The sequence below is a fragment of the Gossypium hirsutum genome, chromosome A09 (assembly GCF_007990345.1).
Source record: "Gossypium hirsutum isolate 1008001.06 chromosome A09, Gossypium_hirsutum_v2.1, whole genome shotgun sequence".
Classification (NCBI taxonomy): domain Eukaryota; kingdom Viridiplantae; phylum Streptophyta; class Magnoliopsida; order Malvales; family Malvaceae; genus Gossypium; species Gossypium hirsutum.
In genome coordinates this window covers 85,231,992-85,251,301 of record NC_053432.1, presented here as the reverse complement: position 1 = coordinate 85,251,301, position 19,310 = coordinate 85,231,992, and the positions used below count along the sequence as shown (strand labels likewise).

The following is a 19,310-nucleotide window of genomic DNA, read 5'->3' as shown; positions in this document are numbered from 1 at the left end:
TAAAAATAAAGATAATGTAAATAAAAACCAACCATAAAATTCAATATTTTGTGGTAAGTGGTAACATAGCTGGAGGACAGGTCAGACATAATTATTTGGACGCAACAAAGATGAAAATAAAAAGAAAGGTGTTGGTTATAAGACACAGCTAGCGAAAAAAATGGCAGAAGCAGATGACGACCAACAAACTGTTCCCAAGGTCATAACTTGCCTCTCCTCTTTGCTGCAAAGAGTGGCTGAGTCTAATGACAAGCGCCGCCTGTTCCAGTCCCAGAAGATGTCTGTTTTCCTTGGACTTACCAGGCCAACTATATCCATCACAACCTATCTCCACAGGATCTTTAAGCACGCAAATTGCAGCCCTTGTTGTTTTGTCATAGCTTATGTTTATCTTGACCGCTTTATGCAGATGCACCCATCTTTGCCTTTCAATTCTTTTAATGTACATAGGCTGCTTATAACCAGTGTTTTGGTTTCTGCCCAGTTCATGGATGACATGTAAGTTTTTTTTTCTTTGTTTTAGATTTTTATTATTCTTTCTTGGATATTTAACTGGATTTGATCTGGGTTTCAAAGTTGATCCAAGTAACTTTTCTGACATGTTCGATTTAGAATTCATTAGCTTCCAGTTCCAGGGTCAAATAAAACCTTTTTCTATATGTCATGGTATATCTTCAATCTTGAAATTTAATGTTTGGTGAAAAACTAACCTTGTTTTAAGCTGATATTTTCGTTTTCCTGGAATTTTTTTGGGAAAAAAAAATCTTTACAATACAAATCAAGCAAGGTGACCATACAAGTACAGCCATGTAAGAAAACCAGCATCTCTGGTCAGACAAGACAGCCCCACTTACCTTGCATGTTCTGTTGTTCCTGTAAATTCCCATAATGAATTAACATAGGGGAAGGGGATGTCAACTTTTAGAGCTTATGACAACTTAATTAGGGCCATGTATTCTGTTATAATGGCAAAATATCAACTTGGTTGTCTTCAGCCTTTGATTATGCGAAACTACTTATTAGTCTTTTTACTATAAATAACATACTAAGGTTTAGTATTTAGTTTTGAAGAGGTAATTTTGAACCTTAATAAATTCTCTTCTTTTTTTTTTTTCGTGTGTTAAAGTGATTAGTTTGCTTTCTTTAAAACGTGATAAGCATTTTTTTTAATGCTTAACCTTACCCCATTTACAATTGCATTAAATGCACAATTACTTTTATAGTAAAGGTACTAATTTTCTCATAGCAAAGAAACCCGGTAAGTATTTTAAATACCATCCTGTCCTGATTTCACAAGCAATCATGGCAGCTCGTCATCCTTTTTAAAATCTAAAGTTATCATATAAATTATTTTTATATGTCAGATGTTACATCAATGCATATTATGCCAAAGTGGGAAGCATCAGCACTGAGGAGATGAACATCCTTGAGGTGGATTTCTTATTTGGTTTGGGGGTCCAATTGAACGTAAAACCTGACACCTTCCGCACCTACTTCTGTTTTCTCCAAAGGGAAATGCGGTTGCAAACCCCCCCCCCTTTACAAGTTTTGGCAGAACCTTATCAAAACGTTAATAATGGGAGACCTCTCAAGATCCACTGCTGTTTCAACGAAGATGAATCCACCCATCAGCAGCAACTTGCTGTTTAAACTGATATTTTATCATTGGTGGTGGATTACTGGAAATACATGGCCAACAATAGATGTTGGCTCAAGTTAAAATGGAGCTGACATTAGGAAAATTACGGCATTGATGTCAGTTTTACAGATCGGATGTCAAAAATCTCATTTTGGTGTAAATGTGACTTTTCAGGGCATGTTTGGATTACCCATAGTTTTCCTTCTACCAACACTCTGGATAGTTAAAATGATGCGTACAGATCTTGCAATGGATTGTTTAAGGCCCCTGGTGCCAACCACCCAAAGAACTAAAAGTATCCACTTATAAATAAAGTATTAAGTATGGGTATAAAGGAGCTACTTGCATCATATGAATTCATGCTCTATAGGAACATAGTATCTTTGAGAGTTCAAAATTTCATGTCTGAGTCGGACAACATGACCTTTTCACCCTCCACATTAGAATGAGTCACAGCGATTTGTATTGTTCTATCAGACGGGAGGCGTGAAGTCTTGAAGTAGGAATAACGGTGCACCCCAAACTTTGCAGATAGGCAATCTACATTAGAATGAAAAAGAATATTTTGACTGGTGAAGGATTTGGTTCAACAAGTGAAACATATATGCATAGGTGTCAAAGCTATGGCGACAATCACTATCATGACTCTTAGAAATCTTCAAGCATAATGGAAAGCCTTAGAAATTATCATCAAATGCTATTAAGGTTAACTGGACAACGCTCTCACATCAGAACCCCCAATGAACAAAATCAAAGACTTTTGACATACCTGTTTTGGCGTTGCTGATGATGAACCCATTGAACTCTCCATCCTTAGTTTCTGGAAACGCTCCTAGAAGAAGACCAAGGTAGTGTCATTTGCAGCAGAAAGCACAGATAAAAGGCATTAATTTTTTTTAAATTCATGTTCTCTATTTTATGAAGAAGCAAGAAAACTACAACTGAAACCTAGAATCTGAAAAAGGACCAAACCTGCTTCTCCCGCATCAAGTGAGCACGTTTATCGGCAGGAATTTGCTCCCACTTCACTATCTAGAAAAAGATTTTTTTCATACTCAACTGTTAACTACTTCAGGATTATATTGGAAGGAATAATCGTTAAGAAATATTCTATTATCTTGTGAAGAATAAGAAAAGTCACAAGAAAATACAAAGTTAAACTGTTGAGATTTGAGAATAGCAACGTAAACTTACATATTCTGCATACTGAAATGCTTCCTCGCTACTCAAACATGGCTTTAATTTACGCAGAACTTCCTGGTAATCATGCAAAATCATGCCATTGTTAGAATAATATTTATGTTCCACATCCATGAAAGCACAATTGCTGTTCATCCTGGGAACCTCTTTGGTAGGGGGACAATGACATTATCTTTGCCCTCTTAAATGATGTAATCAGGGACGTATATCAAAGGGACGATCCACCAGGAAAGTTTCCATGATGAGACTACATATCATAGTGCTAAGGTCAGAATGTGCTGTAAAGGCTCTTTTTACACCTAGTATAGGAATTGAAAACATGTCCCAAATGTTCCCTTTATGTTTTATTTTTTATTTTTATTCCTTTTTTTGGCTCACATCCAGAGAAAATTTTGTTTGCTTTGCCAATGGAAGGATAGATTAAAACATGTGCAAAAGGAGCATTAATAGGCTATTGCTAATGGATAATTGGCATAACCTTGTGTTTATAATTTTTGACTCTCAGACGCTCGTCAATTACAAAGCGAACCTGTAAGTATAAAAAAATAAGTGGTTAACCACATAACACATACGCATTCTAAGCAGTTCAGAAGCAGCAGAAGTGAAATAAAACTCAAATGAGTCAATTTGTTATTGGCAGAAAACTAAGAGAGATTAAGTGGGAAAGAAGAGACATGGGTCGATCTCCATCTTTCCAGAACAAAGGATACCTTGTCAAGCAATCTCCTAGGCTCTTGAAAGGCTTGCTTCTTGGCCCATTGATGGAATAAGTGGGAGATGATTGATCTCTCCTCCACATCAAACCTACAAGAGAAAGACCAGGTGAGAATGTACATCCACATATAGCATTGCTAAAAGGGAGATAACATAACTCTAACCATTAAAGTTTGAGGGAAAACCTTTTTAAAAAATTACTTCCATTGCAGGCCTCAACTGATTCTATAGTCTCTTTTGAGGCTCTATCTTGAGCGTCAGGGAAATTGTTTTGCACCATGTCTGCTTCAATTGATTGCTTTTTGCTTGGCAGATCCATGGAGAACTGTTCAGTTCCTTTTGCAATAACTTGATGTGTGGTTTTTAAATCATGCCTGGTTACTTCAGCCTACAAGACACCCATTATAAATCTGGAATCAAAGTGCCTACCATCCACTCAATAACAATCTGGAATGGAAACTAATAATTTTAAAGAGTATTATGCTTTGTCAATACTCAGTAATAAGAAGCTCTCAGTAACAAACAATTCTTCACTTTTAATGTGCAAGGTCCAATGCCTACACAATCCTTATTTAGATATATATTACTTCGTGCTTTAAGAGGTTAGACCAAAGTACAAGCAATTAAAAGAAAAATGGATCCTACGAGCAAGCTTAATATGTTAGCAAACTCATATTATAGAATCTGGATAATGATCCTAATGGTATTAAAAAATTTAGACATGCACAATTTATTTATTCTGATTTGAAATATATAAAAATTATATATTTTTTTAATAGAAATTCCAAGAAGAGGGCTGATAATATAGCATAAAGGATACAACATCAGAAGGCTGAGCCAACAGATTATTTGGATAAAGATCTATGTGACTTTTCTCTGTAATTCACCTGAATTTCTCGAAGATGATCTGGAATTTCTTTAAGAAAACGTGAAGGTTGAAGCATCTGAAAAGGCCAAACTGTTACCTCAAAATGACAATACTAAACACCATTTTGCTCAAGTTTCATGTAATTCCAACCTGCCAATTTGAATCCACTGTAACATACAGAATGAAAAGCTTTTGACGAGCACGGCTTATTGCCACATATAGAAGACGTCGCTCCTCCTGTGTATATTTGATTGATAATTAGTCAAGTGTCATAATAAAATATTAACGTAGGAGTTGCCAACAACTTTTAACTCTTGGAAAGGCATAGAATTAATGTCCTATACAGCCCCTATAGAATTGAAAGATGCCAAATGTAGTAACCCATACTATAAAATATTCAATCTTTGTAACATAGGACATTGTCCACTACTATAGGGGTTGTATTGGACATTATCTTGAAAGCATACCTCGAGTGATGTCCCATTTTCGGTTGCAGCATCATTGAACTCATGTAACAGAGGAATCTCTGTTTCATTTGCCTGTTACAGCATCATCTATTAGAAACAGATAATTTAAGAAGTGAAAGTGATATCATAAAATTTCACTGCTTGCAATCATTGTGAATAGAATCATTGTAGCTGTTCTTTTATGGTCAAGCGGCATTAACAAATTAACATAGCAATATACCTTCACTATGAAGACTGTATCCCATTCTAAGCCTTTTGACTGCAGACAGAATGTAATGAGTTAAGGAAAAGGCTCAGCAAAGGTCATTAACAGACACCAAAACAGCATTAATCTGAGAACAGAATAAAACAGAATGTTTGTGGAGGTGATAACCTGATGAATGGTAGTCAAGGTAACTGAATTTTCATTGTCACGTCTTCTAGAACGGAAATTTTCTCTCTCACGTTCAGTTATGTAGTCAATGAAAGAATTTAGTAAACTGACACAGCCTTTTTCTTCGCCACTCTCTATCTTCTCTTTTCTATCAGTAGATTGAGTAGACAGGAAATCAGAAACATCATCAAGTAGATATTCAAGAACCTGCAAGGTGGACCAATGAAATATGTACTTTGAATTGATAAAATTTCAAAATGAATGTAACTAGACATCATCAGCTGACAGGTGTTCTGCTAGGTAAGAGATAGATTATCAGAAGCTGGATAAAAATCTAAACACAGAACACAGGGCCTGTTGATACAACAAAAAGGAACTGAAGTACTATAGCACTATATTCAGATGTTATCCAACCAGAGGACCACAGTAGACACATGTATAGTTAATTGTTAAAGCATCCCAAGTAAAACCAATTGGTTTTAGGTGGAGGCGTCCAATTTTAATATAAGGCGACAGGTAACGCTATATTTAATAGATGTAGGATAAAATCATTTAACACTCCATCTCATTGTAGCTCACATGTTCTACACATGTACAACCTCATCAAGGGTCGTCAAAGTCACATGGGATTAGGCAAGAACAACAACGTAACATACCCTCAGCTCTTACACAATGTTATCCAACATTAAATCAACTGGCAACAGGTCGAAGGGCCCAACTTTAATATAAGATCACCCCCAACATATACCAAATGTTGGAGAACACCTTTTGACATAACTGGCAGACCACTTAACAATTAACATTACTGGCAAATAAATCACCATACCAATAAAATAGATGAAAGTGAAAAATAAAATGAAATAAAAACTAATGGAAGTACATCCTGATCAATAGAGAAATATGGAGTAAATATAACAACAAATGGAATCTTTAATGTAAGTTGCTGCATCAGCATGGAAATCCAAACTTACAGATCTGACATCATTGTCCTCATTGAGTAATTTTCCTCCATCAACATCTATGACAGCTCGTTGTTCAAGAAGGTATTTCTGAAAGTCAATGCCAAATCAGAAACGATTGAAATATCAGTATCATAAAAAAAGCAAAGCCATACCAATTTTGTTTATATTACAATGTTCAAAGGTAGAACTCTTTCATTTATTAAATAGCGAGAAGAACAACACAACCAGCCAGAAACAAAATGATGATTGAAGAGTTTGACAGAAGTTAAAAAAGCAAGAGGTCATATGGAGACATTTTGAAGAAGCTTAAACCAATATGAAATAGGATGAAAATTGGAAAATTTTGAAAAGGCATCCAATACAACGGGGAACGATGAAAATCTTGGAAAGCAATCATCAACCTTCAGTTGATGCCTGTAATTTAAATAGCATAGCCTCAAACTCATTTAAGTGAGGCAGCACCTCAAACTCTTATATTGCCTAGTGCACTTAGGTGTTCTTGTTATTAAAAGCAACTTTAATAGTAAAATATAGGTCAATATTAAACTCTCTACTCAAAATAGCAAATTGTTTAACTTAAGATTTACTTTTATATAGAGGCACACAGTCATGCACATATACATACACATCTTGTTTCAACCAAGTGAGCATTTTTTAGAACATTGTCTCAAGGAATACAGAAGTCCAGGAACCTAGCCCTGAATCGTTGAGGACACTTTCTTTCGGACAAATAGCATAAAAATTATCCCAAGTTACTAGTAACCGTTTAAAGACTTGAGCAAACCTGAGGTATCATGTTTGAGACTTAAGTTTTAACAGCTGATATTGATTGTTCCTGCAAAATAGCAATAAAATAATTTCTCTGAAAAATAAATCTCAACAGATATATGACTTTGTCTTTGTGAAAAATAAATCTCAGAAGGATATATTTTGCTTCCTCTACTCAAAAAATAGACAAATTAGCCCTTATACTTAGATTAAGGTTAATTGATGACGTGATTAACAAAGCAAGTAAGAAATGACACATGCATTGCCACCTATACCTCATGCTGATGTGGCATACCACATCAGCAAATATTTAAAAAGACTAAAAATCCTAAAAAATAAATAAAATCTTTTATATAATTCTAATGTCTTGAGACATGTTATCATCGAAGCAAAATTTCTTAAAATAAAATGAGGCCTGTCTCGAGACATGAAGTTCGCTGTCTCAAGACATAATACTGAAATTTGACAATTGAGTTTAGATTCAAATCCCAATTCTGAAGCTAACGCGGCAAAACTTCATAACTTGATGAGTTAGGATCTTATGTATTATCAATCTAGACACAATAATAAAAATTAATAAAAATATTTAAAAATTAATCTTAATCTAAAATAAATAACCAAAATTAAAACAACCCTCACTAAACCGAAAACCCAAAAAAATAAAATCTTTTAACTTTTCTCTTTTCCCCTTAATCAATATTTATATTTCATGCTATTTACTTCAACCATATTCCTTTAAATGTTTATTGTTTTTTTGTCCAAATTTGTGACATATTTTCAAATTGGTCCACTTAGCAATGGATAAGAGGTAGGACATATTATAAAAATTAATAAAAATATTTAAAAATTAATCCCAATTTAAAATAAATAAACAAAATTAAAATAACCCTCACTAAACCAAAAACCCCAAAAAATAAAATCTTTTAACTTTTCTCTTTTCCCCTTGATCAATATATATATTTCATGCTATTTACTTTAACCATATTCCTTTAAATGTTTATTGTTTTTTTGTCTAAATTTGTGACATATTTTCAAATTGGTCCACTTAGCAATGGATAAGAGGTAGGGCAATTCAATTCCAATAAATTTTATATTATCGTTATAATTATTTGTCATTTTAATTTTTTTATATTTATAGTAATTCATCAAGGTAATTATTGAATATTTAAACAAATTGTAACTCAATGGTGATAATTAAATTGCAATTCGAATATTTATCATAATTTTAATATTTTTAAATATATTTTTTATTTTTTTTTTGTGGTTTTTCAAATAATTATTAAAATTTTTATTTATTTTTAAGATTTTAAATTTTTAAATATTTGGCAATGTGACAAATGCCACATCGGCATGAAGTACAAGAGTACAAGTGATATATAAGTTGCGATGGACTCCTAATGTGGAGGGCCTCTATGGTATTTTCACCACCTTTGTTCTCACCACTTGCATCAAAATAATTTTCCTTCTAATGCGAATAAAAACATATATCAATAAAACACTCAAGTATGCAATTAACAAATATGATTGATAAACTTGTTGAAATATGTATATATTTTAAATTTAATTAGGTAGATAAATCTTATTTGGATAGATAAGTTTTATTCATATTCTAGAAATATTTTTATTTTATCTTTTAGTAGTTTACTAGAATAAGGAAACTATTTTCTTTTTATGTTTTAGTAGTTTATTAGAATAAGGGAACTATTTTCCCAATTAGGATTAGCACTTTTTTTTCCCTATTTAAGTTCAATTCTTTAGTTAATAAGAGAAGTACAATTTTATTCAAAGCTCTCTTGAAATCTTTCATGGCATCTGAGCTAGGTTAAAATCTCTAGTAACATCATGGTTAAAACAGCCTTCACTGGAGATAAGAGATCCAGCAATCAAACAGAGGAAAAAAGTTCTACAGTTGAAACAACTACCGAGAGTACAATGACTCAAGGGACAGAGGCGTCTCACCTTTCTTTTCAACTGACATCTCACAAGTTGAATGGCAAGAATTATCTGGAGTGGTCGCAGTCCGTAAAATTAGCAATTGATGGGCGCGGCAAGCTAGGTCATTTAAATGGAGAAGTTGAGCAACCACAGGTGGGTGATCCAAAGATGAGCAAGTGGAGGTCAGAAAATTCTATGGTAATTGCGTGGCTTATTAATTCCATGGAAGCTTCCATAGGTAAACCTTTTCTTTTTCTCCCAACTGCTAAAGATGTTTGGGATGCTGTGAAAGACACCTATTCAGATTTAGAAAACGCTTCACAGATTTTTGAGTTAAAAATAAAACTGTGGAAAGCTAGGTAAGGGGAAAAAGAAGTTACTCTTTATTATAATGAGATGATGTCTCTTTGGCAAGAACTGGATCAGTGTTATAATGATGAATGGGAGTGTCCCGGAGATGGTGTAAAAGCTATGAAAAAAGAAGAGAATGAAAGAGCTTATTTCTTTCTGGCTGGTTTAAATAAAGAATTTGATGAAGTGAGATCTCGGATTCTAGGGAAAAAACCGCTTCCAAAACTTTGTGAGATTTTTTCTGAGGTTAGAAGAGAGGAGACAAGGAGAAAAGTAATGTTAAAGCCAGGGTTTGAAGCTAATGATGATAATTCTGCTCTTGTAACTATTAAAAATAATGATGATAGTGAAAAAAAAGAAAAACCTTGGTGCGATCACTGCAAAAAATATTGGCACACTCGTGAAACGTGTTGGAAGCTCCATGAGAAACCGACAAATGGAAGGAAAAAAAATGACAATGGTCGTGGTTCACAATCAGGGGATAACAGAGCTTACCAAACAACTAATGGAAATTATGAGGGCCAAAGTTCTCTGGAAGGGTCTCCATTCACTAAGGAACAATTAGAGCATCTACACAAGTATTTTCAATCACCACAATTTCGGATGAATTCTTCTATTCCTAACTCATCCAATAATCCTTTTTCCTCTTTTGCCCAATCAGGTACTGATTTTTTTGTTTTTTTCAGTGTCAAGCCTTGTAAAACAAACACATGGATCGTTGATTCTGGAGCTAGTGATCACATGACTAGCAGTCATTTTCTTTTTTCAACTTACACACCTTGCGCAGGAAACAAAAAGATCAAAGTAGCAAATGGGTCCTTCTCGGCAATAGCCGGGAAAGGCACTGTTAAAATTTCATCTTCCTTGGTTTGACATGATGTTTTACATGTGCCAAATCTAGCTTGTAATCTCATATCGGTCAGTAAATTATCCCAGTCCTCAAATTGTCATGTTATATTTGACTCCTCTATGTGTAAGTTTCAGGATATGATCTCGGGGAGGATGATTGGCAATGCTAAAGAATTTGGTGGAATTTACTTTCTTGAAGACGACCATCTAAGTCAACCAACAACTACTTTATGTTTAAATTCTGTTTCTGATTTTGATAAGGTTATGATTTGGCATTATAGGCTTGGACATCCTAATTTTTATTATTTAAGATATTTGTTACCTAATCTATTTAAAAATAAAAGTCCTTCATATCATTGTGAATTTTGTGAATTGGCTAAACATCATCGGTCATTCTTTCCACCTGAAAAATATAAAGCCTTCAAACCTTTTTCGTTAATTCATAGTGATGTTTGGGGACCTTCAAGAGTCTCAACTTTTTCAGGAAAACGTTGGTTTGTCACATTTATTGATGATTATACTCGACTTTGTTGGGTGTTTTTATTAAAAGATAAGTCCGAAGTTAAAAATGTGTTTCAGTCTTTTATGCTATGGTGAAAACACAATTTGGTGTGAAAATAGAAGTATTTCGAACTGACAATGGTGGGGAATTTTTTAGCGACCAATTAGGTATTTTCTTAACCAAACATGAAATAGTCCACCAAAGTTCTTGTACAAATACACCACAACAAAATGGGATTGCAGAAAGAAAAAACCGACATCTTTTGGAAGTAACTAGAGCCTTGATGTTCACTAGTCAAGTACCACGTTATCTTTGGGGCAAAGCCTTGTTAACAGCTACATATCTTATTAATAGAATACCCAGTAAAATTCTAAATTATAGAACTCTTTTTAGTCTCTTTAAAGATAACTTTCCTAACTCTAAATTGATTACAGATTTATCCCTCCGAGTTTTTGGGTGTAGTGTTTTTGTTCATCTTCACAACCAAGGTAAACTAGATCCTAGAGCAAAAAAATGTCTTTGTTGGTTATGCTTCTAATAAAAAGGGTTACAAATGTTATGATCCAATTGACAGGAAGATTATAGTTACCATGGATGTCACATTTGTTGAAACAAAATCTTATTTTCATTCTAATCTTCAGGGAGGGAATTATACTAAAGAAGATTCTATAATTGATCAAGAAGAAACTAGGAATATACAACATAGGGATTCTAATAATTGGGAAGGCGAATTTATAATTAACACAAAAATTAATGATGTTAATGTTAATGAAAAGGAGAATGAAGGTGTAGAGTCTGATATGAAAATAAAGAACAAACAAAGGAGTTAATTGTTTACTCAAGAAGAAATCAAAATCAAGAAAGTGGAATCCACCAGATTCATCACCAAGAATCCGACCCGCAAGATCCTGTCAAAAGCCCAGGTAAAACTCATAATCCAACCAATGAATTTTCTGATTTAGATATTCCAATTGCCAAAAGAAAATGTGTTAGAAATATTGTCAAATATCCCATGTCTAACTTTGTATCCTATAAAGCCTTATCTTCGACATTCTCAACCTTTGTTTCGTGTCTCGATACTGTCCAAATACCAAAAAATGTGAAAGATGCTTTACAGGTTCCTGAGTGGAAGGAGGCTATTTTAGAGGAGATGCGTGCTCTTGAAAAAACAGGTACATGGAAAACAATGGAATTACCTGTAGGGAAAAAACAGTGGGCTGTAAATGGGTGTTCACAACCAAATTCAAACCAGATGGATCTTTAGATAGATACAAAGCCCGGTTGGTAGCAAAAGGGTACACTCAAACATACGGGATAGATTATCTTGAAACATTTGCTCCAGTGGCCAAATTAAATTCCGTCAGAGTTCTTTTATCAATTGCTGTTAATCTTGATTGGTCTTTACAGCAACTAGATGTGAAGAATGCTTTCCTAAATGGAAAACTTGAAGAAGTTTACATGGATCCTCCTCCAGGTTTTGAAGAAAAATTTGGAACTCGAGTATGTAAACTCAAGAAATCTTTATACGGTCTGAAGCAATCTCCTCGAGCTTGGTTTGAACGATTCACTCAAGTTGTTAAAAAACAAGGTTACTCACAAGGGCAAGCTGATCACACAATGTTCTATCGACATTCACAAAAAGGTAGAATAGCTGTTATTATAGTTTATGTCGATGATATCATTCTTACAAGAGATGATGTGGATGAAATAAGACGTCTCAAGGAGCATCTAGCATTGGAGTTTGAGATCAAAGACTTGAGTCCTTTGAAATACTTTCTTGGAATAGAAGTTGCTCGATCAAAGAAGGGTCTTGTGGTCTCTCAGAAAAAATATGTGATTGATCTTTTAAAAGAAACTGGGATGAGTGGTTGCCGCCCAGCTGACACACCAATTGATCCAAATGTAAAATTTGAAAATAAAGAAAGTCGATTAGTTGATAAAGGGCAATACCAAAGATTAGTTGGTAAGTTAATTTACTTATCACATACAAGGCCAGACATAGCTTTTGCAGTAAGCTTAGTGAGTCAATTTATGCACTCCCCAATGAAGGAACATGAAGAAGCATTTTTTTGAATTCTAAGATACTTGAAGAGTTCACCGGGAAAGGGCTTATTCTTCAAGAAATCCGAACAAAGAGGAATTGAAGCTTATACAGATGCAGATTGGGCAGGCTCAATAACAGACAGAAGATCTACATCAGGATACTGTACATTTGTTTGGGGAAACCTTGTGACTTGGCGAAGCAAAAAACAAACTGTTATAGCAAGAAGTAGTGCAGAGGCTGAGTTTAGATCAATGGCTCAAGGAATTTGTGAAATGGTTTGGTTAAAAAGAATTATGGAAGAGCTGAGGAAACCAATAACTTCACCAATGAAGTTGTACTGTGATAGCAAAGCTGCCATTAGCATTGCTCACAACCCAGTCCAACATGACAGAACTAAACATGTTGAGATTGATAGACACTTTATCAAGGAAAAGATTGAAGAAGGCCAAGTGTGCATGCCGTTTGTTCCTTCAAAACAACAGATTGCTGACATACTCACCAAAGGACTCTCTAAGACAAGCTTTGTTTTTCTTGTAAGCAAGTTGGGCATGATTGATATATATGCACCAACTTGAGGGAGGGTGTTGAAATATGTATATATTTTAAATTTAATTAGGTAGATAAATCTTATTTGGATAGATAAGTTTTATTCATATTCTAGAAATATTTTTATTTTATCTTTTAGTAGTTTACTAGAATAAGGGAACTATTTTCTTTTTATGTTTTAGTAGTTTATTAGAATAAGGGAACTATTTTCCCAATTAGGATTAGGACTTTTTTTTCTCTATTTAAGTTCAATTCTTTAGTTAATAAGAGAAGTACAATTTTATTCAAAGCTCTCTTGAAATCTTTCAAAACTTACCTTGCGAACAAGTCTGGATATCATTTCCAATGTCTGTAGCACTTTACGACCTTGTGTAAGTTGACTTCTGTGATCAGTTTTAGAAATCATGTTTCAAAGATTACGCAGGTAGCTTCATTGGAGGAAAATAACGCAGATATAAAACACTTTCTACATGCTTAATCCATGGAAATAAGTGACATCGTCAAAATATATAATGGATTCAAGCAGTAAATTCTGAAAATCTATCCCTATTCCCTACGTTTTAATTAGCCACTCATATTCAGTGTCACGCAGGTATAAATAGACTACCTAACCTTGTTGCTCACTTTTATTGCTGAAGGTCAATAGCTCCTAGCCTCCAACAGCACTTTTCAACATTGGTTTTGTTAGAACTCAATCTCACAAGTCAGAATGGAGAAACATTCAATTATAGATATTTTGGTTAAGATAAATTATGTAATACTAATATTTGGGTACTTATTTTAACTAGTTAACTTTATCCTATTCCAAATATTTGCTTATGAATGTTTTTCCCACTTCCATTTCAAGTGCCAAACCTTGCACCAGTAAGCAAACTGGTATATACAGAAACTAGGCAAAGCCATACACTTAAAATAGTAAAATGATGTGTATCTCAATGATTGCTATTATATCAGCCCTTCATCTTTTCCAATTGCTGCTAATTACTGAGAAACAAGAACAATAGCAGTATGTCTTTTATATAAAAGCAATTAGAAGCAAATTAATAACTGCTGCCAGCAATCATCCCCAAGAAGTTTAATGTTTCTAGGGATTTCTAGTGTTCAATCGTAAGAAAAATAGTAAGGAAAAACTGTTGTAAAGGATAGTTAAGAAAACCTCTTAAAGGTACCAGAAATCTTTGCATTAAAGATGTCACAGGCAGCTGATATGAAGCTGCATTTTCTACATTCTGTAATTTTTTCCACATGCTCAATTACCTGCAAAAGGGATCATGAGTAGAACTTTATAAAATATTAGAGGACCATACTGAGCAATATAAGTCTGAAGGTTTCAGGAAAGCAAGCGTACTATCTGCATATACAATTGCAATTAATGATTAAAAATGAATTGAAATGTACCCTCTTCTTTTCCTCTTTTTCTAAAGGAAGCAAAGCCTTGAACACTTTACGATAGGGACTATCACCACAAGGAGGCAATGTTGTTTTAAGAGTAGCAATAATAGCTCTAACTATCTGTCATAAGACAAGTCTTTTGTCAACATGCATCTTTAAAACAAATAAATTATTATAGATGTCAGAGAAAAGTACTTTAAAAGAATTCTGGCAACCTTTTTCCTGTAAAAAGCTACACCGTGAAGATTAAACGGTATTTTCCTATTCCGGAGGGTAGTTTGAAAAACTCTTCCTGTGACCTATAGAACAAAAAGATGCTAAGAAATATCAGTAGATATATATATAGAAGATGCTTCATATTTCAAGCATACTAACACTTCAGAAAGTAAGCTTGACCTGCCTCCGGTAAAGAATTGCAATATTTCCATAGGAGGAACTACCAGCAGCACTGTTAGACACAATTTCCAAGATCTTGTCAACAACAAAGGCACATTGTGCATCCTCATTGTAACATTCCTTGATTGTGATCTATGTTTTAATATTCAAACCACAAAGAAAAAGTAAAGGTTTTAGATATAAATAAATTGGAGAAGTAAAGATATGGAGAAAATGGCACAATTAACATACCTTAGATCCATAGGCATTTTCAGAAAGAAAATTCTTTGACGGGCATCTTTTGGTATTGTTTTGTATAAGACAGGATGCAGCCTCGACAATACAACGGGTGGAGCGATAGTTTCTGACAAGTCTTATCTGGATGATTAATGTATTAAAAATTCAGGAATCAGAAGCAATAATGATGTAAATTAACATACTCCATTATGAATTGAGAATTAGAAAACGTAAGTGGTAAGAGGGGACAGACCTCCTTGTAGTTTGTAAAATCTTTGCGAAATGAATTAAAACCAGAAATGTCAGCTCCATTGAAGCTGAAAATGGACTATGGCAACAAAGAACCGTTTGCATCAGAATTGTTGTGAAAGGAACACGGAATATGTAAACTTAGAGTACCAAAGGGAAAGAGGGAAAAAAAAAAAGTACTCAATTTCCTAAACCTGGAGAAATAAAGAGGTAAACCTGGTCATCATCACCAACAACCATTATGCGGTTATGGGATGCAAGAATCCTCAGAAGTCTGTATTGTGTTGCACTGGTATCCTGAAATTCATCTACTATGATGGCTTTCCATGAATCTTGGCACTCCTTGTACACTTCAAATAGGATAAAGTAAATCTCAGCAAATGAATAATATAAGTAGTTGCACAAATTGACTACACGAATGAACCTGCATCATATTGACTGAGGAGCTTCACTGAGCAAATGATTAAATCATGATAATCTAAAGCATTGCACGATCTTAAGATGTCATTGTAATTTCCAAGAACTTCCGCCTGATCCAGGTGCAGATGTAAGAATCAGAAGAACAGAAGCAACAGTGAAAAAGAATTTATGAAACAATATTTATCAGCTTACTCCTATTTGATCACCCATTTTACGGCAGTCTTCAGGAGTTCTCCCAGAAGCTTTTGCCTGGAAAAATGAATAATAAAGTTTAATTTTTTAAAAGGAACGTTTTGCTATTTCCACATAGAAAAAAGTGAATAAAATATAAGCACAGTTATATTTGATGGGTAAAGTTCATGATTTTAATAGTTTTAAGAATGAATCATTATCACAAATATAATATTCCCTTGACAAGCAAAAGAGATTAAACAAACTCCTCTACCAAATATGGACAGATGCTATAGGAGTTGAAAACAGAAAATCCATGTCAAACAACATGAGTTGATAAAGGATGTCAAAATAGGCTTTCACTAGTGGTTTTGGATAAATTTTGTTATTGAACATGAAGATATTTTACAACAACTAACCTGAGTCACAAACTTCTGCCATTTCTTTGATCTATCCTTAAAATATTCTGGATGTCTCACACCATTGAAATTTTCGATTCCAGAGGATTTGCAGGAATTATGCTGCTGTCCACTTTTTTCATTTTCTAATAACCTCACTGCCTCAATTATTGCTCTCCTTTGTTGTCCATGTCCATATATTAGAAAATCTGGCGTTCGCTCTATCCTATAACACAATGTTGATGATGTCCAATTATCATTAGCAAGAATTATAACTAAGACAAAAAAGAAAAGTTAAAGAAATATGGCAAGCAACATTTAGTTCATTTCTGCCTCAATCACATATTTTGTCTTTCATTTTACACCATTGCCTCTATGCCCATTAATTCTCTGAAAGAGAAGCAAATCAGCGTTACAAGAGCTATCTATCAGACAAACATAAACACTTGTGTGGGCCTCTTCTGTTTTAGTGACTCTTTCTTAAAAATTAAACCCTATCAAAGTTAAACACCACTCAATGGCTCAATGGTTATAAGTTTTGCGGCCTTCAGCTACTAAAAAACATTTGAAGTTCATTCAGGCATTTCAAAAGGCATAAATAAAGAAAATATAAATATACTAAGGATTCACATATTTTGCAACAAAAAGGTATCCAAAAGAAAATGCACCCAATGAGTTTGAAAGGCTGACAAGCATTGAATAATATGAAGTTAGGCATACTTCTCTGCATGTGAACGACACAACTGTAGAGAGAAAGAATGGAATGTGCTGATTGTAAGTTCCTTAGCTCTAGCCTTTCCAGCCACTGCACCTATACGTTCTCTCATTTCAGAAGCGGCAGCTGTAGTGAAAGTCATTGCCAATATGTTTGATGGACTAACACCCTGACAGTATTTAGAAGATTGAAGCAAAAACCAGTCACAAAACGCAAACAGCGGATAACTAATCAATGCATCTTTTGTATCCTCTATGAAGTCAGATTTTACATTATTACAAGGAAGGAAAGAAGGGAAAATCAAGGATTGCATCTGGCAACAACTGACAAGGAATGTTAAAAGGGATAAAAAAGGGCCAAATTAAACAGACGAAATATGATGGGGAAAAGAAAAGCAATACCTCATTGAGCAACATCAGAACACGACCAACCATTGTGGAAGTCTAAAATAGAAACAGAAATATAAAGGTCAACAGTTACTATCACATGATAAACACAAAGGAAATACTAAGGAAGTTCAAGGAAAGAGTTTGTCTGCACATGTTATGAAAATTTGTGATAGTAAGAGACCTTTCCACTTCCAGGACCAGCAACTATCATTAAAGGAATAGATATACCACTACAAGCTGCTTCACGCTGTTTATCATTCAAAGATTGCAAGTATTTTGAATACTCATCAGGCATATTCCCACTTTGTTTATCCCCCAAAGTACATAAATCCTCCTCTTTTAGCCCAAAATAATTCCTGGTATCAACTGCACTTTCTGCACTGACATTCTCATTCATAGTGAAAAGCAAAGTAGCAGTATGATCATTTCTGTTATTATTATCATTTTGCTGACCTTCCATGTTGACTTTGACATTCAGATCCTCCTCCTCCTCTGCTTTTGCTGCAGACTGATGTTCACGTATTGCATCAATTTCTTCAAATATAGATTCATCAAAATCCTCGTCTAAAAGGCTAGGAGTCAAAAACGGATCACTTAAATTAGAGAAAGCTGGTTGTTTTATCGGGGTTATAAAAGGACCAGACATGCATCCGATGTCTATAGAACCAGCTACGGATCTGGCACTTGAAAAGTCGCCGTGTTGACAATTTATTGACTTGTATCCAGTGGTAGAAAATGGAGGAGTGTTCGTAGGTATCTCCATAAGAGCAATCCTCTTGATGCCAGTATTTGAAGCTGGCAATTCTCTTTCAATTCCATCATCATATCTGAAAGTAAAACACTCGGAATAAAAACAAGATTCATTCCTAATCATTTCTATGAACAGACGAAACAAATTGGACTTTTAAACATGAAGAATTTTCGGAGCGGGATATTAGAGCAAGAAAAGAAAGGGGGGGGGGAAATTGATGTGCTCCATCAAATCATCGTTTTCTTTATTATTATTATTATCAGTCTAATGTGGAAAGAAAAGCTTTTAATTAGACAACTTATTGGGCGTATTTAGCTTATGAGATGAAAATATTTAAGCTATCATATTCTCGGAGCATTCTCCAAGCTCAAATGAAGAACAAGGATTTTCAAATTAGGACTGAAGTTTGACTAAACTTAGCTTTACAGTCAAGAAAAAAATAGGGAAAATTCTAATTTTCCTTCCATAGTTTCCCGGCAATTAAAAGAAACAAGAAACCCCCAAACGGAAACTCGCTTACTCGTGAGGATACTGGCGCTGGGAATAGGTATCATCGCTAGTCCGTCTACGATCAAGGAAAGGCTTGGCAGCTCTAAAATTCAGAGAAATCCGAGGTGTTTTTAGCTGCGAAGTCTGGCTGGTGGAGTGCGAGAGAGGCGTGACATTAACGTTTTCTTTGGACATCTGTGTCACTGTGCTTTCAGAGCATAATTCCGATTCTGGAAGTGGCCGTCGAAGATGCAAACAATGGTTGTTTGAATGATGAGTGTTAGGGTTTTACATTTAGCAGCACTTAATTTCCAAAAATGTAAAAAGGTCATCAAACTTTTGAACTGATGGGAAAGCGGGAACGGGAAACCAACAACAACTCTCGGGGGTTTCCGGGTTACTTGGAAGCCCAAAATAGTGGCCCAATTTCATGGAAGCTCCATTAGCTCAAACTATCCCAACTAGCTGGATTCAAAATATTTTATTTTTTATTAGAGTTACTTTTT

At 34.5% G+C, this 19,310-nt stretch overlaps 1 protein-coding gene and 1 pseudogene across 1 annotated transcript; one reads left to right on the top strand and one right to left on the bottom strand.

The window, feature by feature from the left end:
• Window positions 1-80: 80 nt before the first annotated feature.
• On the top strand, window positions 81-1,850 carry LOC107939821 (cyclin-U4-1). The gene is made up of 2 exons (XM_016873209.2): window positions 81-498; window positions 1,365-1,850. Exons 1-2 carry the CDS (start codon window positions 161-163, stop codon window positions 1,648-1,650), a joined length of 624 nt encoding a protein of 207 aa, XP_016728698.2. The 5' UTR covers window positions 81-160; the 3' UTR covers window positions 1,651-1,850.
• LOC107939819 (ATP-dependent DNA helicase SRS2-like protein At4g25120) lies at window positions 1,836-19,208 on the bottom strand (annotated as a pseudogene).
• Between the last annotated feature and the right edge of the window lie 102 nt (window positions 19,209-19,310).